At 37.1% G+C, this 24,420-nt stretch overlaps 3 protein-coding genes and 1 long non-coding RNA gene across 4 annotated transcripts; 2 read left to right on the top strand and 2 right to left on the bottom strand.

Moving 5' to 3' along the window:
- The first annotated feature begins 676 nt into the window (after positions 1-676).
- LOC113676395 (ELAV-like protein 2) lies at positions 677-2,760 on the top strand. The gene has a single exon (XM_027193050.2). The coding sequence runs from the start codon at positions 677-679 to the stop codon at positions 1,658-1,660; it is 984 nt and encodes a 327-aa protein (XP_027048851.2). The 3' UTR covers positions 1,661-2,760.
- LOC113676393 (nucleoporin Nup37) lies at positions 1,701-9,598 on the bottom strand. Its single transcript, XM_027193048.2, has 8 exons — positions 9,473-9,598; positions 8,923-9,213; positions 8,375-8,526; positions 7,230-7,339; positions 5,611-5,792; positions 4,881-4,931; positions 4,462-4,546; positions 1,701-3,151 (listed from the first exon to the last, which is right to left on the bottom strand). The coding sequence occupies exons 2-8, from the start codon at positions 9,204-9,206 to the stop codon at positions 3,038-3,040; spliced, it is 978 nt and encodes a 325-aa protein (XP_027048849.2). The 5' UTR covers positions 9,207-9,213; positions 9,473-9,598; the 3' UTR covers positions 1,701-3,037.
- A 2,342-nt stretch (positions 9,599-11,940) lies between these two features.
- On the top strand, positions 11,941-14,602 carry LOC149050097 (uncharacterized). The gene is made up of 2 exons (XR_016183789.1): positions 11,941-12,740; positions 13,352-14,602. It is a non-coding gene; the product is annotated as an uncharacterized LOC149050097 (long non-coding RNA).
- Positions 14,603-21,328: 6,726 nt separating this feature from the next.
- On the bottom strand, positions 21,329-22,652 carry LOC113676449 (achaete-scute homolog 5). The gene has a single exon (XM_027193108.2). The coding sequence runs from the start codon at positions 22,465-22,467 to the stop codon at positions 22,060-22,062; it is 408 nt and encodes a 135-aa protein (XP_027048909.1). The 5' UTR covers positions 22,468-22,652; the 3' UTR covers positions 21,329-22,059.
- Positions 22,653-24,420: the final 1,768 nt, after the last annotated feature.

Genomic DNA, 24,420 nt, shown 5'->3' on the forward strand with positions numbered 1-24,420 from the left:
ATGGCGACTTCAACTTTCCATGCTGTCTAGAGAACGAGGCAAGAATTGACGCTTTCTACTCGCGGCGAACCTCATTGTAGCTGGGTAAGTTGTTAAGAGAGAGGGTTCAAAGTGCGAAGGAACATATAAGTTGCGCATCCGAACTTCAAAAAAACGGATCGTTTTGGGGTAATATGATTTTGTAATAGATTTCCCGTGTTTTTCTCAAAAGCCAGCTGTGAATAGAACCTTATAAGTTTCTCGTTAACTTTGAACAGCGATGAACTAGGCGTATAATCATACATTAAGTGTGTAATCTTACATGAAGCTTTCTTTTCTTTAAAGAGAAAAGTGGATAAAAGCGATCGCTTCCAACTAAAGAATGCCTCCTACTTGTTATTTTGAGTAGTCCATCGTTTTAGTTTGATATTCATAGATTTTTAACTTCGTATACGTAAACAGATTAGGGATAGGCTGTGTTAGGGAGTTGCTTGTTAACTTAAGTTTTTGAGGCTTGGTCTTGTTACATTTTACACTAGAGCTGACTTGTGATTCATTTTTTTTTTTTATCCAGAAAGTTTTAAGAGCCAAAAGTTCCAGAAATTGTTTTCTTCAACCTTGATTCCTCTGAGATTTGTGATAAGACTTGTCTAACAGTGCCATATATTTGTATCCCTTGTTTAAATTTTGTTCTACTATGGCAACTACAGGAGATAGTGGTGAATCAGAAAACAAGACCAATTTGATAGTCAACTACATTCCACAAAGCTACACTGATGCTGAATTTAAGGCACTGTTTGCAACTATTGGTCCGACCAAGAGCTGCAAGATCTGCCGCCACAAATCAACAGGCTACAGTTATGGCTTTGGCTTCGTAGAGTATTTTACACCTGAACATGCACAGCTGGCAATCAATACACTCAATGGTCATCGACTAGATAACAAAACCTTGAAGGTTGCCTTGTCAAGAAAAGGAGGAGAGAAGATCAAGGGAGCAAATGTATATGTCCGAAATATACCAAAATCATGGACAAATGATGATCTGAAGGCACTTTTCAACCCTTATGGTAGCATAGTCAATACCAAAATTCTCATAGACCAGTTAACCCAGTCCTCCAAAGGTGTTGGGTTTGTCTTATTTGATCTAAAGACAGAAGCTGAAGGAGCCATCAATGCCTTAAACAACACCATGCCCCCTGGAGGCACTGAGATCATGTTTGTACGTTTTGCAGATGACAACACAAGTAAATTAAAGCCCCCACCTACAGCTGCTGCTTCTCAGCGTCCAAGTTTTAACTTGCATCCACAAGGTGCTATCGGACCCATGGCACAAGCCATGATGAATCGTCGTGCCAACCGCTACAACCCCATGATGGGAGGACCTCAAATTCCTCCGCCCGTGGGGTTCAGCCAGATGTCTTCTCAGGGTGAAGGATTCACTCTGTTTGTTTATAATATTGGTGCCAGGGCAACAGAGGCTGCAGTTTATGAACTTTTTTCACCTTATGGTGAAATAAAGAAAATTAACATTATGTGGGACTGGGAAAAATCTCAGTGTAAAGGTTTCTGTTTTGTAACCATGGCTACTCTGGCACAGGCTCAAGCTGCAATACTTGCATTGAATGGTTTTATGTATGATCAACGTCCTCTACAAGTGAAAATTAAAACTCCAAAGATGTAACTTACTATTTGGCACACAAAGGGATAAAAACAGAACAAAGTTTATCAGCAGGTTTTTACTAATAATCTGGTTAGTGACTCAACTTGTTAGAACTGTCATTACAATAATAAATACTGTTGAAATTTGTTTTTAATTTCTTTCAAATAGATTGGTTTGTTTTCCATAAGCCATTGCTTAGCTATTCCAAAGTGCAGCAAAATTTTACTTGAATAAATGCTTATACTCTTTAGACTGAATTTCTATTTAAAGATATTAGTTTCTTGCACTTTCAAGCACATGGCCAGTGTAATACCATATGTTATGGTTCATTTTTATCTTCACATACTGTAGTTATTTATAACTAAAAGTTACTTGTATTTGCATCACTTCCCAACAGTTTGCATGATTTTTCCAGGTATGTTAATCATATCTAGTATCTATCTACACCTTAGAGTGATAAGCATCTAATTTCTCCCAAAAGTATCACCCCTGAATTAAAAATAAAGGTCATGATTGATGGGTAGACAAATTCTCCATGTAAGTAACATAGGAAACAAATACAAAACAGTATGGAGAACTTGTATACTGATGTAAGGAGTCGAGGGTTAAAGATTTACATGTACATTTACAAACGTTATGTTGATCAACATAGTTTGAAATTCATGTTTTAATTTTTTCTGGCTTCATGTATCTGTTGTTAGCAACTACACAGATGCCATACTAAAACCCAATAAATCAACTACTGTGTTAATGTACATTATACCACAGTGTATTTTATAATTTCAGGGTTCATACTGTTTCAAACTTATGGACTCCAATGACTATTGATGACACTTTCTTGAAAGACATTTATAAAGTTCTCACATGACATTTGTCCGAGATGTTGGTTTCAAAGTATAACTTAAGAATAATATCTTCATATTACATTGATTGTTGCTAATTTCATTAATTCCAGCCAGACCTAGAAAGTTGTCTTGTAATTCCATGACTTTCAAGTTTTTCCATGCTCTGTTAATGCTCTCACATGCTTATCTTCAATGATGTTGAAATAAGACTATGTATTAAAGTTGATTCTCTCAGACTATGGACTGGATTAAATCTCTTACACTTTTTTAACAAAATGAACTTGAATGATGTTGAAATAAGACTATGTATTAAAGTTGATTCCCTCAGACTAAGGACTGGATTAAATCCCTTACACTTTTTTAAAAAAATGAAATAACAGCAGGCTATTTTTAAACACAGTTAACTCTCCTTTTTTATTTTTATTGAAAAACAAATATGCTACACTTTACGTAAAAATGTTTTTAAGGTTGTTTTGGAGTTCATATTCCATCTGTGGTGTGAGGAGAAAGTAATTATTCATCTTCATTACTTCTGTCAGTTATATTTTGATCATTATACTTCTAAGAACCATAAATGCACCTTGTTCCCTCCAGCTGAGGCACATACAGGTAAAAAAGGGTGCCATGAAAGTCCTCCTCCAGTTGGCATCTGGCATGACACAGGGATCTTGCAAGAAAAATTTGGAACAAAAATTGAAATTAGTGAAACTCGCATCTCTGGGAACATTTTAATTCAGTGTTTAAAAGCCAAGACCAGAGTAACAACACTGAGCAATGAATGATGGCAATTGAACTGAGAAGAGTGCAATATTTACTTTGAAATCAAACTTGTGATTTCAAAATCAAATGTGAGTTTGATGTGAAAACACAAGAGTGATTTCAGATGAAAATTGCATGTCACAGAGTCCAATTACCTCTAATTACCTCCATTTTGAAACTGCAACACTCAATTGTCCAAATATTGGGTTTTTTGGTCTGTAAAAGTATTTTATTGATCCAGTACTTTGCTGGTTTGTCAAAAGTTGCAAAAGCTATTAATCATTTTCCTGCAATTTGATTAGTGATTTTAAACAAGCCTTGAAATGTGATTGGTTGTTAGATTTTAGTAAAGCTTTCTCATTGGCCAGGAAGAAATGCAAAAAATGGTGTGATTCATGAATAAATTGCACTAACAAGAGCCAATAAGATTGCAAGGATCACCAGTAATTTCAAAATATTGACTAATGTCAGTTATAAGTGTAGGTAATAACATGACAACAAGCACAATTTAGTGTTAATAAGCATTAGAACATTTTCAAATAAAACAAAATCAAATAAGCCTGTGGAGTGAGTGCAATTATGTTGTCTTTGAAAAATTTGCTAGAGCTTCTTACACCAAATTGCACCAGAAATTGTGGTATTACTTGTAAATAATTCACATGAAAGAAGCATCACAGAAATCAAGACAGGCAAAACTTGATGGTGTGCACTATTTGTAATTTGCACTTGTGTTAAAAGTTTGCTCTTGTGTCAGAAGCAGGTTATTTTTTTCATGTACTTTATTAACAAAATTACAATGTAAATCCCAACAGATGATTTAGAGGACATTTTGAGAAGTCCAAATAGGAGAACACAAATTTAAACCTGGTTGGCATGAGGAGTTTTCTTTCAGCTGAAGGTAGAGTAAGTGCCTACAGGGCAAATTTATTGCAGGGCAATAAAAATACGCAAACATTCAAACCTGCAATTTACCCTTATTCCTCCTAAATATACTGCTTCAACAACAAATCTCACTTAGTTTCCAGCAGAAATTTCAGTTACCTTTTCTCACAAAACAAAAGCCAACCACAACTTACATAAAATCCCAACAAATCTTTTCAATACTCATGGTAGTAAGACTTAAACAATATACAGCATAGTACTTCATCTGATAGTGTTACCTTGCTTGTAAATTAGGAAGATAAAGAGTAACATGGATCAGAAAAAACCTCAACCCACCTTGTGGTGCCCCATGTGATAAACATTGATGTGGTTACCAGGATGACCAGTGGTAGCAAACAGATTCTCATGCACATGTGACCATCTATGGAGTAAAACAACAGGTTGAAGTGAATTTTGTTAAGTTACTCATTTTGGCAACAAGTCAGTATAAAAACTCTGTTGTTATGGACTGGACTCATCCTATCATTCAGTAAATTTCATAAAGCCTAATAAGAATTCATACTATTTGCTAACACTTCTTGAATCCAAAACATAAAATTACGCTATGTAATTCACTGTGTCAAGAGTCAATCCTTTTCTCAGTATTGCAGATTACTGTTAGTATTGGCAGCCAAAGGATTATAACAACCATCAAATATAGGAAATTATGGCAAACACTGGAAACAAACATGTAACATTCTGTGCAATTCGATTACCTAAATTTACATACTCCTTTTAAATGAGCCTGTTCTGCAACTTCTGGTAGACTGTGATGAAATTAATAATTTATAGAAATTATCATTTAAAAGAACTATAAATTGAAAGTAGTAATTAAGTATCATGTAATCATTTTCTCATACCATAGTTGCTTCAAGTGTGGATCCTAATGCTTCAACTACGGATTGATAGTTGTATTCAAGTGAAATGGTCAACTGGTTTACTCATCACCTCATAGAGCATTGTGCATCTCCTCTCACTTTTTTTTTTCATGCACTACCAGTCTCAACTGTGTTAAACATGTATTAAAAAATGTCTCTTTTATACTTCTTGACTCTCTCCTGCAAAGATCTTTCAGTCTGGCTGATGTAAATGTAGTGTATTTGCATGTTAATTAAAACTAAAATACCTCTATAGGACAGAATCTTAACTATGATGTAAATATTGTTTTATACAGGGGTTTCACTAAAAGCCAGGCACAGGCCATCTAACACCACGTTTAAGACCTCTTACTGTGGTGTGTCTGCTTGAAGGTTCTTGTGTTTGGGTTTCACCTTATGGCACTTGGCCCACTAAATCAGCTGCTCATGGAAAAAGTTATTGAAACCACTGTCAGTGGTTAAAATAACTATCAAAATTTTTTAGAGGAGATCCAAACTTAAGATATATTCATAGGATGCATTGAACATTATCAGTCAAGTGAAGTGAAAACCAATTTGACAAACATACCTTGACTTTGACATATCCCAGATAAGCCAGTCATCCCTAGCTACTGCACCAACTTTCAGAGCATTGGCCTTACACCAATCAGCTGAGACAAGAGGAAGTTGCTCAGTGCTGAGAGACATGATGGGCTGCTGGCTCACCAAGTCATAAAATCTTATTATTCCATTCTTTTCAGCCACCATCAGCTGTTGTCAAATAGTAGAAATTAAATATTATGGTTATTCTATAATTAAAAAAAAAATGAAAAATATTTGGATCAATATCAGTATCTGGGCAACTGCCCACCTACCCCTCCCCTAACTCAACAAGAGTCAATTGATAACAACTTAGGGTTAATGTTGGGTTAGGGGAGGGGTAGGTGGACAGTTGCCCAGATACTGATATTGATTCAAATATTTAATAGTCTTCCTAAGTGGCCTTTTAGGATAAATATCATCCAGTTTTTAATAGGAAATAGAGGGACACTTGACCAACCTTTCTGGGGTAAAACATATTTTTTTCTATTATTCTTCAGTACACACCATTTACATCAAGTAGTCAATGTTTTCCCCTCTTTATTTAAACTACAGTGTGTTATTTTATTTTACTTCAGAGATTTTCATAATTATGTAATAAATTTTTAAGACATGTTCAGCTTACCCCACCAGTTGCCTTAAATTAATATGTCATGTCAAGAGTGAAAATCTTATCTCTACTCTTATGACAGTTCCTAAGAATAACTACTCTAATCCCAAGATTCCAAATTTGTTGCATTCATAATTAAAATCCAAGGATGATATCAGACCAAGAGTGTTAGTATTTCAGAGTAATAAATAGGGAATCAGAGTAATCATTCACAGTGGCCCATAGAGGACATGCCACATTTTTTTTTATCCTGCAGTAACTGAGATTTACAAATAAAAATATCATGCAATAAATTAAAAATTATTGCACTATATTTTGATTTTACCATGGTATAAATGAGATTTATCATGCAAGAAAAAATATGGCATGTCCTCTATGGGCCACTGTAATCATTACCTCAATTTAACCCTTTTAACTCCCATAAGTGACCAAAACATAACTTCTCATTACAATATCAGTAGATGCATACAATGAGAATAAAGAAAACATCAACCAAGGGATTATTAGTTGATCCAATACCAAATTATCCAAACTAACATGACAAGAATTGTATGAGGAGCAGTAAGGAGAATTACTAACAAGATCTTGAGAGTGAAAGGGTTAACACACTGATGACAGACAGACAGACTGACAATTAACCCTTTTAATCTAACGATTGGAGTTTTAATTCTCCCCTCAAGCTGCTACACCTTTCCTTGTAAATTAGTTACAAGAATTTGGTGTTAAATCAAGAGAACAACTTCAACCTGATAAGTTTGAGTATTCTCATAACCTGTTAGCTGGGTAATGAGTGGATATTATGGGGAGAAGTTACATATTAATCACATCTGTGAGTTAAAAGGATACATGGGAAAAGAAAGACATTCTCAATAAAGAGGTATTGTCATGACATAACACCCAATATTTGGACTTAAAATAAGACAACTACATTAATTGAATGTTATTTTTGCAAGGACATAGATAAAATTTGTCATTACATTCAAATCATTCATATTAACCTTGTTTGGTTCAACAGGATTCCATTTAACACTCATTCCAGCTGACCCAAGAGGAATGGATGTCTTTTGTGCTCCAGTCTCCAGATCCCACAGCCGACAAGTATGATCATCTGTTAAAAAGTATGTATATTAAAAATTGGCCGATGTTTGATCTATTCTTGAATCAAACAAACTTTTTGCAACCTTATGTGTCTGAGGTCTAATAATTTTATCCATATCAGAACAAAACCTGAAATATCATCAGAACTGTCAACAAGTTTGAAAGTGGAAGGCAGTAAGAAATAAAAGGCAGCCAGGTTATAGTGGTGCCTTGTTGTTTGGTAAGATTTATACAGGACTGGTAACTATTCATTTACAAAGTCCCAGGGACTCTACAAAGTTTGCAAGAATCTTTAAGAAAATTCTGAGGGTGAAAACTTTCAACAAAACTACCTTAACCTGTCTCCAGTGAATTTAGCATTCAATTCTACTTAAATCTTGGAATTGTTTGTTTCACAAATTTCTTCAATATTTCAATAGTAAAAAGTAAAGCCTTTATACAGGCCCAAGTGGCCCATGGGGCCAGTGCTTAACTCCAGTTTTCTTAGTATGAAGCAGATAGGAGTATTGCTACTCCCCCCCTGGATGGGATGCTATGGGATGCTTTTTCCCTTTTATTGGCAGTTATCAAATGGTAAAATGAGTTGAAAGTAACCTGTTAAGGGCAGACTAGTCAGAGGTTTGGGACCATAACTGGCTCTCAGTGACAGCTCTGTATCATTGCAATCCTTTGTATTTAGTAAAATCATAATTTCAATCTTCGAAAAGCTTGTAAATGATAACTAAATTACAGAGAAAATTCTTACAACTTTTGTCATATATAGCAGTAAATTAATTCAAAGTGCAGTAATTCCAACCCCCACCTCATTGTTTTGGGGATTTTAATGAGAAGAGTAAGGACACTTGTGTTGGGTTCAAAGCATAACGCAATGCTTATAGTATGATAAAGTTTTATAAACATACCAAGAACCTCAATCCAAGGATAACAAACCAAGCCCAAAAATCCTCCTAAACAGATGTATATTGTACACCCACTACCACCTACCAGCTTCAAAGTCTGTTGTACACGACAACCTACATATCATATAATAACTACTGTTACTTACCACTGACACTAGCCACATTGAGGCCAGTTACTGGTTCAATAACACAATCATTAATGTAACTTAGATGTCCTTCTAAAGTGGTCACTGTTGATGAATCCCTACCATCAGAAATGAAATAACGAAGCTTCCTATCTTCTCCTGCTGTACAGAACCTAAAATATGTTGGAATTTTTCATTAGCATTATAAAAAACCTGGATGGTGAGGCAATGAAGCCAATGAATGAAACTGGATCCAGTTTTGATAAACATGTCAAGAAAACTTTTTGTTTTTTGAAGACCCTATTCATTACTGAACACCTTTTCAGGTAAAAAAATAAAAAATGTTTTTCTAGGACATCAAAAGATATCACAGATTGCAGGCAGTAACAAATCACTTACAGATTATGTAGTATTCAGTTTTTTGTCTGAATCAATATGTGTATTTCTTATTCATATCCAGACTGCAGCTTTATTAAGGTATCAAATGGAGAGAGTTGTTTTGGCGAAGGATCTTTTCTGTCTTAACTATTATGCATTACAATCAGAGCTACCTTCAAACATTCACTCACTGGAAAGAATAAGGTAAGTGTTGAATGTTTGTTTTAGGAGACCAGGCAATAGACAGAACACTTGTTCCATGATGAAAATCTGTGATATGTTTAAACTGCAGAAGAGGAAGGTGACTGTCTTGGGCCTCCTCTTGGAAAAGACACATGCCCAGTGCTACTCTGTTTTCGCCACCATAAGCAATAAGACCTGCTGCCTTGTCAAATGGACAGAACTCTACGACATTCACATCTTGCACACTCTCGAATGAAAATGTGCTCGGTACCGCTCCATTTGCCGAAGGCATTTTGTTCCTGCAAAATTTAGAACAATTCCAAATTCAACAGACTGTAAATTAATTGAGTTAGATATGACACTATGAAATTTTAGGCAAGTTTCTAGCCCTAAACTAGACTTAAAAATCAAGAACCATTCAGCTCTTGAGCGGTTTATAAGTACACATGGAATGCTGTGGGCGACCGTGAGTTGCGACCTTCACCTAGATACAGTTCTCAGATAAAAAAAAATCAAAATTCTATCAACGGACTTCTTTGAACGTGAAAGTCGACCTACCCTTACTATATGTGCTCCGTTCCTTTGGAATTACAGAAAGTTACTGACACATGCCACTGGCGCCATTTTCAAGGCTCGAGAACTGCAAAATCGAGCAGGCGTTCAAAACGATAAGAAATGTGTAGACTGGAAACGAGCGAAATAATGATTCCACCAGACATTCACCCTATCCTTGACTGAATCAAAGATTAGCAAGGTCGCAATAAGACCAGAATACTGAGAAGAAAAAATTATCATGAAAGAGTTAATAGGAGTTCATTAAAAACCAGCGTTCGTTATTGGAGCAAAATGGGGTGCTATTAATTGTTTCAGCCCTATGACCTTTTTCCGTGGTGAAATTAACATGGTTTACCTCGCAACTACGAAAACTCGTTTTAGATGCGCGTACTAGTTTGTAGGGGTGGTAATAACTTAAATTTATTTTTTCAGTTGGCTTCAATTGGTGCCCTTGCGAAAAGACGGTAGTCCACGGTAGTCTGAACATTTGAAGTTGAAATATGAAGTGTAACGATAATGTTGCTCATAGAGGAAATGCCTATCTTGCTACGCGCCCTATGCATGAAAATGCTGAGACTCCTTTATCTTAAAATTCAGTGCCCATTGGAAATATCATGGTCATTTTTGCGATTTGCTCTTCTAGTTTCGATAAGAAGGTAGATAACGTGGGAAAGTTTAAAAAAAAACTGTGATGCTGCGGCGGTAGGGGATATCGCAAGAAATTTTTGTTTCATCAACTGTGGAGTTGATAATGTGAATTGGCCGCTATAGAGTGCTTTAGCCTTTTGTCAGAGCGAATAATGAAAGGCTAACGCTCGAAATGTAAGTTTCAGAAAACTTTTTATGGTGACCAATTTACATCATGAACTCAGTAGGTAAGAAGATGCTGCATTAGTCTATCATATGCACTAAGGGAGTGGAATATGAGTACGTAGACACGCCGTAGGCAGACTGCAGTTCAAATATGCGCGACCGCGCGTGTCTCTTTTCCATTCCGAGTGAGACAAATGAAAAATTAAACGCCTACGTGCAGGTTGACCTATAGACAAAACGAAGCATAATGACGCGTTTCCTGTCTTCGACTTTCCCGTCATTAGATCAACAGCCATGTGGACTATGTACGTAGACAAATGTTCAAGATCCCGGGTGAGACTTCTTTATTCTTGCTGCCCTTCTTGACATCCGCTGTACACATTCCCTTGTCTATAAATTATCCAAAAACAAAGCAGAATCACGCTAGTCCGATGCTTCAACAAATCAGATCTTCGCCGATTTGCGTAAATGCAGCCGGACACCCAGTTTTTCCCTCACGAAGCAAATTCAGCGTACACGTTGAATTTCACGAATCCTAAGCGTAACCGTGTACATGTACTTAGTTAAAATAAGTGACTGCAGCAAACGTGTGTCTCCTAACTGCGCCAGAATCCCCGAAGTAAAAGAAAGGGGTGACCTTACATACTGTACCAAAAATTTTCAGAAGTAGAAAAATTAAACTAGTTTCCTGGGAAGAGATTTCAAAGCCGAAAACTCAGCAGATCTGAGGTTGATCTCGCATCAGATGAATTTGGCTATATATCCGTCTTTCACCCGACTGAAATATCCCTTAGATATTTGTTTAATCGTGAATGAACGACAGGCGATAAATGTTCCAGTCGAAATGAGACTATTTCAGACGCTGACTTGTTAGTGTGTTAAGGTTGTATCATCAGTCTTCCGTAACTATTATAAGACACCACGTGACCACAAGTGACGGTACAGAAGACATAAAAAGACTGGAGAAGAGTTAGTGTTACTATCTTGAGCAGTTTGTTGTATTGCTGAAATCAATGCAATCCATAGTGTAAGTCACAAAATCGGAAAATTTCTACCGTTAAATGTTTTATTTTCCAATAAATTCCGTCTTTGTTATGATTCCCGTGGCTCAATCGTCGTATTCTATTGATAACAGGATTATTCCACTGAGTTATATACGCCTATTAACGTATCTAGACGCCTTTTTTCCTTTAAGTTGTTTTTGCTTGCCGCGTGTCTTTTGAAAGGTTTCTGCTCACTTCTCATTAAATTTCTATTGTATGTTTGATCAAGAAACTTCCTCCCATGCAACACCTGCTACCTTTAAAGGCATGAGATAATTGAATAATTCTTAAGGATATATATATATCAAAGTAAACAATACAACTTTTTTTAATGAATCGAAACACAACGAAACTATCTTCGGGCGCATCATAAAAATTTAGTTATGCTGTAAGATTTTCATCGGATCGCTGCAATCTCTCCGACGAAAATTTTATTTCCATGAAGGGAATTTTTGAACGGGCGAAGATTAAGTATTTTTTTTAATTAACCAGTTCTCAATTTCAATGATGAAAAATTATTAAATCAATGTTAAATTTAAACATGACAAAATAAAACATTTAACACTCAGCTGGTCATAAAATGAGCAATTTTTTGGTTGGCCTCGTTAAATTTTTTGAACAAAAAGTGTTAAGAATTGATTTAGTCGAGTTAAAGTTCTTGTTCTTTATGTAAAAGAGGAAATTCTATGGGGAGGTAAGTACAGCATAAAGATTATTTGTATCCGGCACTTCACCTCAACTCGCATAAAGATACGATTTACACAACAATGAAAATAAATAATACATGAGAGCTGGTAAATAGGCTCGGAGTTGAGTTATTAGACAGTGATACGGGATTGGCTTTACAGAACTCCGTGAATGTGATTTTAAAAACATCCGCACCGACGACACTGAGGTGAACAGCGAGAATGGATATCAAAACCGAGCAAGAGTTTGACGTTTCTGAAGAAAGTATGTCTGAACTGTTGAAATTGTCAGTTGAATCGACGCGACGTGATTTAAAAACAACGAACATCCTACTGCTTAGCAGGAAGAGATCTCAACCAACGGAAGACGCGGATGGCGAACTTAGTATCAAGAAAAGATCAAAAAAGAAAACTTGCGTGAGCGCCGCTAGTTTAGCGTTTCAGATGGAACCTTCAGCGGTCGCGCGAAGAAACGAACGCGAAAGAAACAGGGTAAGAATGGTGAACGATGGCTTTTCTTGCCTTCGACAGCATATTCCTTATTTCCCCGACAAAAAGAAACTGTCCAAGGTAGAAACCCTGCGATGCGCAGTTGCTTATATCAAACATCTACAAGATCTAATAACCGAGCACGACTCCTCGTCTGCCGAATCCTTAGCGAACTCGGAAAACGAGTGTAAAAATATAACGACTTGGGTGACAGGGCAAACACGATGAAAAGATTTCGAGGTAAGTTGCATTTTCTGACAGCTTTTACGTAGTTATTACTACCAGAACTGCACGTGTTTTTAAAACGGGTGGCAAACGTTACCTGCTTCTGAAAAAAACGGGTTTAATATATGGTGCTGCTGGCCGATCTTCCTTATCGCCAGGCAAAGCTCAATTTATGGACAGGGATGTGCGTTATAGCGCTTGAGAATTTTACTATTGCATGAAATAATTGTACAAGATTGTCTTAGTGTACCAGCCATTTAACACACGGGTGTAAGTTTTTAGGCTCTACATCATGCAAAACTTGGGCGTAAGAGAGAATGAAAATTTTATATCATTGATCTAAAAACAAATTGAGCATCATATCTACTGAATATATTACTTTGTCACTCAGTTTGACTTTGAAATTGAATCATTTCTCTATAACTAAGAAATTCTTTCGTACAGAGGTTTAAATAAACAACTAGTGAGAAAGAATCTAAAAAAACAAAATAATATTCGACAATTTCCTGAAATATATATGCAATTTTCTGATTTTTTTCTTGCTTTAATCTTTCATACAAAGCTCTGTTTTATCTTGTTTTGCTTTACCAATCCCACCATACGATATTGTTTCCATTTTCCCACAGGAACTGGGAAAACATCGCAAAGTGTTCTCAAGTTCATCAGTGTCATGCAACGCCTGCCTTGTTTAAGGCCACGAAACGTCTTAACGGCTATTAATACAACGTTGACATTAGTAAATATTTTGTAAAAATCTATGTAACCTATTTTTTTCTGTCATTCTCGATTTAACTGCCATCACCAGACAAGCAGGGTGAGTTCTGACACTTTCACTTCTTCTCCTTTATTTACTACCGTGGCTTAACAGCGGTTATTGTTTTGCTGTGAATAGCCTAAATAAATTTTCTTTTGAAGTGAGAACAAAGGCGACTTGGAAACAAAAGCTATGGAATTCTACTCAGATGTTTTAACGCGGTTATTGTTGGCGAGAGAAAAAAAAAGACCGAATAAAAGATTTTAAAAAGAGAGTGTTCTTTGGCTAAAACTTTTCGACTAAAAGAAGTTTTCGGCCAACAGTATGGATATTTAGCGTCTTTTTTTAGTGAATATTTATATCTGGCAGACGCTATTAGAAATTATCATTTTCTCTCTTACCCTGGGCAAGAGACAAATTTTTAGATTTAAAAAGAAGACTACTGAAAAATTGTCTTTTTTCTAAGTTATATTCCGATATTTATTAGAGGTGGAATACGGTATCCTTTGCAGAGATAAAATATAGCAATACGACCCTTTGAAGTTGATTGTACTGAATAAAGTGAAAAGAATGCCAGATTTATGACTTTTAAATATGACAGACATTAGTAAAGCGTTATTATCTCGTTTGGAAATAAGATGAATGGAGACAGGCCTCACAACATGGAAATTTCTCACCAGAAGAGATTGCCGGTAGCACGCGGGATTGCGTGTTCCAATAGTTCTTCTAAATTTAACTTTGTGGTTAGCTTGGGAATTTTCTCGCAGACTCTTTTCTTTTCTGGTCTGTCAAAAGAATTCCATTTCTTTGAAGTTGCATGCCTGATTAAAAATGTGCTTCAAATTCGTTTCGACGTTCGTGAACACATTCTGTTGTTTCTTTATTGAAAGATCTTTTGAATAAATAATGTTTAGATCTACCACAAGCTTACGTTCGCAAGGGAAAGGAGCATGCAGCGACAAGTACAATTTTGCAATCTTTAAGATCTGTTCAAATGTTATCTGATAGAGAAAGTTACAAACCATTTGCATAAGAGAAAACATGCGACTCATTTGACTCTAAACGACAACTTCATAATCATACTAAAGAAACAAGAAAATAAAAACTGATCGAAATATTTAAACATTTTTCAGTGTTTTGGTTTCCTCTTAACTGGAGAGCTTTACAAACAGTTCATTCATGCCATGGCTGTTTCTGTGAGTGACAAATATTGAATAGCTAAGGTAACAAAAAAAACCCCGAGGCGAAATCAAATCGAAGTCGTTATGAAGCTCAGCGGGGGAAACATAACATCTTGGACAAAAAAAACAAATCAAATAAACAATCAGTGTTATATCCGTATGTGACAAATAGTGTCAACCTTAAGGGCCAGTGACATATGATCTCCGCTCTATTTACCCTAAGAGAGATTAACTTCAATTAACAAAGTCCCTTATGAGAGAGTGTCGTCAATTACTTTAATGGCGATTCTCCTTCTCTTAAAACATAACCAACCAATGATATCTTGAATTTCTTGATTAAAAGCAATTAAGATCAATTTAATTTCCTGAGTAAACGTGTTTCCCTTTTTCCGCATTTCCACTCTTTTGTTACCAGATTTTTTTTGTCACTCAGTTGATGAGTAAATTGCTCAATTTCTGAATGATCACTTCAAAATAAATTGGTTTTCGAAGGCTTTGGAATCTGAGGATATCTACTAGATCATCAGTTTTTTTTCCGAACGCGCCTTTTCGATTCTAAGCATCTTGAAGATTTGTTGGACATTAAAAAGGCAACCTCCAACCCTCATAGTATATAAAGAGAATACACCCTTTTTTATTTATTTCTCAGTAATCGTTTTATTCAAACATGTGAAAAATACCATGTGTGTCTAATTCGCGGGGGTTCCTTTTCTTGCTCTAACTTATATGTCACATAATGGATACATGATAAACTCATCATTTTTTTTTTCTGTTAAATTAAAATTAAGCTTCAAGGTAAATTTTGGCGCGATATTACCAAATTCATAATTTCACGAATTCAGTGAGCCGTTCACAAGATATCCAAAACTACTAGTGAAAACGTATGCAAAATGCGAAGTTTTTGACATGTGAACGAATTTTTATTCCCTCCAGAATAAAACCATCTTCACCAGACAGGTCGTTCTCACTTGACCTCGTTTTGAAAGTGAGGATCTACTGCCTGCACTTTCGGAGCGAACTGAACGCCAGACATGCGCGGCCGAGTTGAATACGACTCTTCAGTAGGAAACTAGGACGAGCACTATCATTGGTTTAGCTAAAAGTGTGGAGCGAATTGTACTGAGAATAGCAAAAAGCGACAGTGAAAACGAAAATCTGTCTTAATAGCCAACAGTGAGTCTTGTTCATGCAGATGGTATTTACCTTCTTCCTTACTTCTGTTTACACACATGACGCTCTAGACATTTCTCATCCAAACAGTATGCAGGACGTGTGTCACGTATGAACCTAGTAAAGTGAGATGGCCTCGCTCACCATAGGGAGTCTTTGTAACTCAGTGGTAGAGCGTCGGAGCGCGGAATCCGAATGTCTAACGTTCGATTCCTTATATGGACTCAGAAATTTCCTCGGTCCAACGCTCGTGATAAGACGAAAGTATTTTCCCCTGATTCAATTGATAATCCGATTTGGTTTTGAGATTTTAAGAAAACGCGTCTGTTATCGTTACGCCAGTATGGCATCAAAGCATAGCCATAACTTGATATGATTATTTCATCTATATTATACTTTGCGTATTCACTCTGGTATCACTTCACTTGTGGGGTTAAATTGTGATATTAAGTTAACTGTGGTGCTGTTGAATTTTTAGACTGGAGAGCAAATAACGATTGGGGTTAGCGAGCGGTTTAAACGGTGTGGCTCAGGGTGGTACAAGGACGCATTTGTTCCCCTCTCCCTTCGTTTCTTGTCTGACATAAAAAGTTGTAACATTCTAAAAATCATAAATTGTCAATTTTACGTGGGAGAGGGGTGGAAGGGGTGGTCACTTCCTGAAATGCTCCTAGCTTTTCGGGAGATGCTGATGCAATATCCTTATGCTCGCAACTCATGCGCACGGTCAACTCATCTCATCTCGGTCTGGTCTTGGGCATTTATATCAGACACATCTTATTTTTTGTAGCAGACTGCACGACAGTGCATTATCCTGATCTTTACATGTGCAATATTTTTCTAAGTGTTATGTGTGAAGAGAGGTAAAAGTTGGTCAATTTTCCCGGTGCAGTAAGACCATGGATCACGATTCAGTTTAAGGTGGTTCATGGTGGTGCCAAATATATGCCAAACTGGATAGCAGAAAAGTAAAGCTGAGATAATCGACGTCTATTTAATGTCTATAGGATTGTGCTATAACAGCTATTCAGTCCATCTTGTTTAGTTTTGTGAGGTTTTAATTCGCGATGAACCTTGGCCTTTGCGAAAAAATCGCTTTCTAAAAAAACAATCGTAGCTTTAGAACAAAGAGAAAAACCGACAAAACTGATTACCCACACATTTCCGAAATTTTATAGGTAACATCTGACTCTGTAAGCATGGAAAAAGATGAAGTATCGACGGGGTAATTCGGTAGAAAGTATTTGTCACTGAAACGAAACGAAACATATTGCTTCTGTGGATGAGCAGAACATTGACCTATGAATGTGGCTTGAATTTGGTCCACTCAAACTTCTACCAGTAATGGGAAACATTTCGAACTTGAATTTTCTCTGCGAAAGTGCTTGCTCTAAAAGTCATCGTATAACATTTTAGAATTCTAATTACTTTTTATGGATTTTCTGCAAAGTTTATTTGGAAGCCTATGATGGTTCAAACTGGTCGCAAAATTAAACTTTTAAATTCTTTCCTCTTCTTTAAGTACTACCAACTGAGAAAAACAAAAGCGTGGCAGTTTCAAGGATTATCCTTATTATCCTTTACGCACTTCAACTCGTAAACCGCGCTTAAATGATACACAAACGATTTCACTTCTCCCAGCCTCAGCCCTTAGCACATTATCTTGATCATGACCCGTGGATGAGATAACAAGAGACGAATTGTATTGCGCCTGTGAAGATCAATATACTTCCCACATCGTCTCATCTTCAAGTCGAAACATATTCTTGCATGTAAATTCAAGTACCGGTCCTTGTATAGTGGTAATAGCATGCTACATGGCAAATGAATGTAGCACCGTCCTACTGCAGAAAGAAATCATGACAGCAATTTGATTGAAAGAATTTCTTCAGAAAATCTGCATATCGAAACTTAGATATAAAGACCAGTCCTTCGCTCTGTGATAAAAGCACAGATCTGCTTTCTTACACAAAACGTTGAAAAGCATAATACGAGCTCCCAAATCTAACAAACGCGTCTCAAACGAAGTTTTCGCCAAATTAAGACTTTGACTTGCTGATCAGCTTCAGTTTCATAAACTGACATCTCCCTGTTGGAGAGAAATGCCTAAAGAAATTATATGCGTATCGAAAGCCCGGCCAGTGTTAGTCAATTATTCCTGTTCTGAATATTCCTCCATTTTCCTTTTCAAAAGTTTTTACTAAAAGATGGATCCCTTGATGCCTTTGTCACCTTGCGCCTCCTTCAACTCCGGAGTTAAAACTGGGTTCGATATACAGGATTTAGAAATACCATATAACTGGAACAAGTGAAGCGTTTTCGGGAAAAGTGGGTTAACACTGAACTTGAAGATGTACTAACAAATTTTTTTTAAGCCATTGTCAAAAATTCATCATCAGTTGTCCCTGAAATTGGCTCCACCTGGTCCAGATGATGGTATACAAAAGAAGTCTGAATTTAAAAATAGCATAGAAAAACCAGATATATACCATACCATTTTCCTATCTTTGGCTGATGATGTCACCCGGGGGGCTGGGCAACAGAAGTTTGCAGCGGTGGAGTTTCTTACAAGTCATCTCATCACTTAGCGACGAAAATCTATTGGCACGAATTCTCCTTTGGTTACAATTGTTTGTCTCTTTAAACTGAGCTTTGTTTACTGATCTTAGTCAGGTAAAACAAATTGATTGTCCTCGTTGATTGTGCAAATCATGTACCATGACTGGCTGTCCTGTCAAATTAATAAACAAGAAGCAAATGACTGCTGTCGATGAACATGAGTTCACTTTGTTTTCCTAGACTTAAAAAGTTGAAAATAAAAAGGAAACATCACTCAAACCTTAACCTTTGCCTTGCAAAACGGAAGATTTTGAAGATATTTTTAGATACTTTAGAAGGCAGGATTTTAATCTATCGTCCTCGTGGTTGACAAATAAGGCCTAGAGGTACCAGTTGAAGGGTTTTTTTTTTATCCTTGTTGCCACAATGAAAGGTAGAGGCATACTTCTCATCTTGGTTGCTTTCATGAATTGTAAACACCTTTTAAGCCAGGTTTTGTTTCAAGAACTGAAAGGCTCCGGCCTGTACAAAGGGAGAGCGCCAAATGGTAGAAAAATATATATTTTTGAAAAATTCATTTTTAGCGGACAAACATTCTGGTGATTTGCAAAAGAGCTTACTATCGAAATATGAGGGTAATCGGTTCCAAGTGTTCGCGTGACGTTTTGCATTTTTGAAGCACGTGGAAAACACCCACATAAATCTGTAGATCGCATAATAGAGAAGGAGTCGGCCACAGGAGGAACCCGGAAATTTCGTATGACAAACCCAGCTAGCTGGTGTTTATCGATGTTTCACGTGTGATTGCTCGAGATACAAACAGCCAAATTGAGTTTACTCTTTCCACAGGGTATCAGCTATGCTATGTTTGTCGAATTTATTCAAGCCCTTTGTCTGTTACAAAATTCGGGACAAAAGAGTTAAAATAGCCGGTTTAAAATTCTTTAGCAAAATCTCCGACCCACGCTTTGCAAGTAATGATTGGTAGCGCGGAAAATGGAGTTCAATTAGTGAACAATGGCTTGATATTGCGAAACCCAATCCTCTATAGATACTCTTGTTGCAGCAATAAAAATCGACTGAAGTTTTCATCACAAGGTTTAAAAGTGTGTCTTCCATTTGAAGCAGAGTGAATAGGGCAGTTTTTTCCTTAGACAGTCTCAGCACGATGTTTACCTTTCTTACTGTGTGTGAAAAGTTTTTGGTTTTGTCGGCAAAAGAGCAGGTTTTCGTTGCTAGGCATACACTATGCACCTTTGAAATGTTGTGAAAACGGAATTCACAAGAACAACGACCTAGTTAAACTGTCAAGTGAGTTTATACAATGCCGCTTATTGTTTTCTTTTAGAACACAAAAGAACGACGAAATGATAAGACACGTTTTTTTGAGCTTGACTAAACTAGCCCCGGTATAAATGTAGAAGAGCGACACGAGATAACCGAAGTCAACGAAGGAAAATACTTAAGATTGGAAATTTTATCTTCAAATGTCTTCGTTCAAGGTTTATTAATATTGCATTTCGATTTAATTTAACCAAAAATACAGTTTATCCATCAGTCCTACAGTTACCTTAATTCCACGTGGCCTTTTAAGGCTGCTTTATGAAGACTGACACCTACTTTTATAACTTTTGTTCCGTTTTATAAGTTTGTTTTACTTCAGACAGCAAGCATAAAAATGAGGCTTTCGAGTCAGAAGATCTTCCAGAAGTTGCTTAATTTAACTGTAATATTGGTACGCTATTGTGTTGATCGGAATAAACAGGAGAAATTAGCAACCGTCTTTCTTTTTATAAAGGTTATTTCATAGCGAAGTAATTGTGCTTCTCGGGAAGCCGTTAAGCTGCGGGATTTAGAAAAGTTGATACAAAATTTTACGTGGCGAGCGAATCACAAATAACGCTTCCGTGCTTTTCTCCTAAACAGCATTGTTACAAATATTCTTAAGTATAATTTCAGTCCTTCTCTCCGCTGTGGATAATTGATCCCATTTGCATAACAACTCGTCGGAAATTAAAGAGATCGTTGCTTTGACCAATTAACGAAAAACACTTACTAAATTGTGGAGACGAGCTTAAGCGGAAATTTTGACCACGGGAGCGAACTGCATGAAGCACAAAACAAACTTGTCCCATATAATTATCTTTTAATCTGGAAAAACAAATCAGAAAAAATAAACGATTGTCTATCCTTATGGGAGGCTAATTTGGTTTGTAAACGCTATCAAAATTCACAAAACTTCCTCAGATGTTTAATTCTTTTGCTAGGCTACTCATCAAATTGTAGTCGAACCAGGAATTTAGGTTAATCCACCGTAAAGAAAGACTTCTTTTTCCGGTTTTGTAAGCTATCAAGAATTAGCATTAGACAAGGAAAATTATCCCTGACAAAACTGACCATGTACCTAAGCAAGTAAGAGCAAAAACCACAAGCAAGACTCATTCTTTGACGTGATGTGTCTTTTGTTCCGTGTTCCGAGCGATGATATCAAAGTAAAAGAACGCACTTTGTTCACGCTCAATTATGGCGAACAAAAGCGACCGACTTACATGCAGGATAGACAATTGTGACCTGGGTGTTCGTAGACGTTCTTTGCTATGTCATGGAAAATGAGAAGAATTACGTAGTGCTCCATAATAAATTCATCATGAGAAAAAGCATGAATTGAAATTGGAGCTTTCACAACGCTGCATCAAAGTTATAAAACCTAAGTTCGATTTGTTAGAACAGCTGTACTTTACCACAAAGAGAGCTGCTTGTCATGCGCAGTAAAGTCGGTTTAACCATTTCGGTAAATTACTGAATTGTACTGGTCTTTTTTGAAAACAAAGAGAAACGTTTGTATCCAAAAACGTTCTCTTTCATCTTGGCGCGCGACCCGTGAAACAGTAGAAAAGGCGACAACTCGTTAGGCTTTCTATTAATAAAACTCTGGGACGTTTTGTGTCTCGTAGGACATTTATTCGTTTTTCTCATGCTTGATGGTATCAACTGTAAAGTACGCAAAAATATCGGGCTTTATTTCCCATTTACATTTCTTGCCACAATTATTGTTACTCTTTCTTACGCGCAAGCTTTCGAATGTTACAAAAGTTTATTATTTGAATAATAAACCATTAAAAGCTGCTGATCGCGAATAGATTAAAGCCAATAAATCTAAACAAGGCGTTAAGGCGAAAAGTGTATTTTAATGGTACTGTTGTGAAGATAACCTTCATACACAACGTCTCGAAGCATATTAAAATGAGCTGAAGAATGCATTTCGGAGAAACTTTTGTCCGCTAAATACACTTTTCCACTAAATTATGCAAATTCACAATGTTATACAGGGCTATTTACAGTCATTTAAAATTTTCCTGTTCATCTATTAACTCCGTGTTTCTATGTTTTCCTCGTTTTCTCAAAGCAGAAACTTAACATTAAAAACGCACTCTAACTCTGATTTATTAACAAAATGGAAGGACCATCACAAGCGAGAAAAACCATCTCTCTCTTGCCTGAATTAATGGAGTAATTCTTCTGTTTAATTTAAAGTCATATGCGCTAATTTCAATTTCGGTGACTCACACACAGAATTCAGAGAGACATGATTGTGCGTAGAGATTGTCTTGTTCCAAGCTTCACAGCGGAACATTACATCACACAAAAAGACACCGATTAAGTGTTCTTTTTACCTCTCTTCCTCTATAGATACCTGTCTTTTCTCCTCTGTGTCTGCAGTGTTCTTATCCTGTTTCTCATCTTTGCCGACATCCAGTAAGCTTTCCAAGTGTTTAATGTACCTGATAGCAGCCCGTAGCGTCTCTACCTTTGACATTCGTTTATCTGTGGGTTCGTCGGGTAGATGTTCACGAAGACGCGCGTACCCCTCATTGACGTGTCGTACGCGAATGCGTTCTCTTTCGTTCCTTTTGCGAATAAAGGCCGGTTCGAGGTTGTAGTCGTATAACGGGTGAGGTATCGGCATTGTCATTGGTGGACCGTAATATGGCGGCAGTTGACCGAGTGGTGCATTTTCACTCGGAATTCCCAGCTGATAGCAGGTTGGCATTGAAAAGGCAAAATCAGGATACTCCATTCTGAATTGACTGAGGAAATCGCAAATCTCTTCTTGAATTGAACAGAAGGGCTTGCTCTCGAAGAGAACGGATAGAAAATTCTGTGTTGACGAACGAACCGCGAGACACAGATCGGAGGTGAAAGCCTTGTTGTTGACGAAATGTATCAATGTTGTATCTTCGAGAGCAAAAGTTAAACTAAAATGAGGTTTTGAGCGCAGTTTAATAAGACTCCACCTGCTGAGCCAGCCAATCAGATGCAGCGTTTGTTTTGACAAACAATTAATTGGATTATCACAACTTTCGATCTGGGAAAATAAAGGCTAAAATAAAACCGCGTGTGCTACCGTGCTAGAATTACACACCTTAAATAGAGTAACAGAAGTGGAGAACAAGTAAATTTAACGTGGGAGATTAAAACATGGGAATGTATGGATGCACAGTGTTATGCTAATTTCTTGTACACTTTAACACCTTGAGGCAAGCCTACAGTAACTCAGACGTACAGACACGTCAGTTTCCTATAGAAACCGTAACTCTCAAGAAGGGCCTAATTGAGCTTCGGTATGCTATAAAGAGTCCAGTTTTGTCAAAACACGAAGCTATGTCTCGAGCTAAATCGTGAGTGCACTGTAACTGTTTTTCATCACGATGTTAGGTTAATATCAGAAGCTCAAACCCCCCTCATACAGACAGGGTAGGGATCTGTGAAAGAAACTCCACAACACGCGGATTTTATTCAGCCAGTTATTCACTAGCAGACCCCTGAGGTGACTGTGTCAAAGGCAGATTCTAAATTGCAGTGAACGAACTCTCTGACACACACAGTTGAACTGTCTTGGAGGCTCATACAAAGCAAATAGTCACTCCACAGAGGATACCCTCAGAGCAAGCATTTTCAATCACAGTCGAAAACAGACTTTTCAAGTAATAAAAGATCTAGTATTGGACTCATCCAAGCAATAAGGGTTCCATGTTTTTTTGCGCTTTAATGAGATGAGCAGAACAATGAAATGTAGTCGTGGTGTAGCGTCCTACAACATGTAATGCGAGCGATTTGTAAGTTTAGTAAATTCACCTTTGAAATGGTCAACTCTATTAAACAATACAGCGTGCTTTCGCGTGTTGGATCTGAAAACATGATTCTTAGCTTGAAGTAATCAAGGCATGTCTCACAGGCTCCAAAATGACGTCATTTTAACAGTCTGCCTATAGAGGGCTTTTTTAACACATGCTTCAGACATTTGGCGAGAGCACATTGGGCCCATCGTTTGACCCATGCGGCTGGGCTGTTGCTGAGGCACACACGTCCCAAAACAATTTTTAATCGTCTTATTTTAAACACATAGCATTGAGGTTAGCTGGAATTAATTGTTAGCACCTGCGTATTGTATTCAACTTTTGTTCCACTGGGAAATTCAGCTCTCTCTCGCGGCGATGAATACAACTCGAGACAATGAACCTTATCTCGCAAACAACCACAGAAAATCCTCAAAATACACGCCATATTGTTGCAGCTTAGCTGGCTAGCTACACTCTACGAGCGTGCTCTTTGAAAGCAACAGAAACGAACAGGAGAACACTTCATTCTTGGGACGTAAAAGGGGCACATCACACCCCTTTCTGTCCCCCTCTGGGAGCTGAAGAGAAAAACGACCGATCACGTCCAACAAAAAATTCTTTTCATAAATATACAAAGATTGTACTCGATTGCCCGAAGACAATACTTATCACAAAAGAAATTGACTCTAATTTCCATTCGACACCTTTTGCAATGTTTTTTTTTGGTCTAAGCACTTCACGTTACAAGGCGTAACTAGACAATGTGCCAAGAGGTCAATGATGGCTTCTCTTCCCGCCGATATTTGGATAAGACTGAAACATGATTGAAACTTTACCTGACACTAATTCGACGTCATTTGTTGAAGCACATGGGAGAGTCTATCGCTTAAGCAACCTGCAGGCAACAAAAG

This window comes from Pocillopora damicornis, chromosome 2 (assembly GCF_964200805.1).
Source record: "Pocillopora damicornis chromosome 2, jaPocDami1.2, whole genome shotgun sequence".
In the NCBI taxonomy this organism is placed as follows: domain Eukaryota; kingdom Metazoa; phylum Cnidaria; class Anthozoa; order Scleractinia; family Pocilloporidae; genus Pocillopora; species Pocillopora damicornis.

Coding starts and splice junctions, on each gene's coding strand:
- LOC113676393 (XM_027193048.2), bottom strand. CDS start 9,206: ATGCCTTCGGCAAATGGAGCGGTACCGAGCACATTTTCATTCGAGAGT. Junction 5,793..7,229: donor ATCCTGTTGAACCAAACAAG/GTTAATATGAAT, acceptor ATTTGACAACAG/CTGATGGTGGCTGAAAAGAA. Junction 3,152..4,461: donor ATCACATGGGGCACCACAAG/GTGGGTTGAGGT, acceptor TTTTCTTGCAAG/ATCCCTGTGTCATGCCAGAT.
- LOC113676395 (XM_027193050.2), top strand. CDS start 677: ATGGCAACTACAGGAGATAGTGGTGAATCAGAAAACAAGACCAATTTG.
- LOC113676449 (XM_027193108.2), bottom strand. CDS start 22,467: ATGGAGTATCCTGATTTTGCCTTTTCAATGCCAACCTGCTATCAGCTG.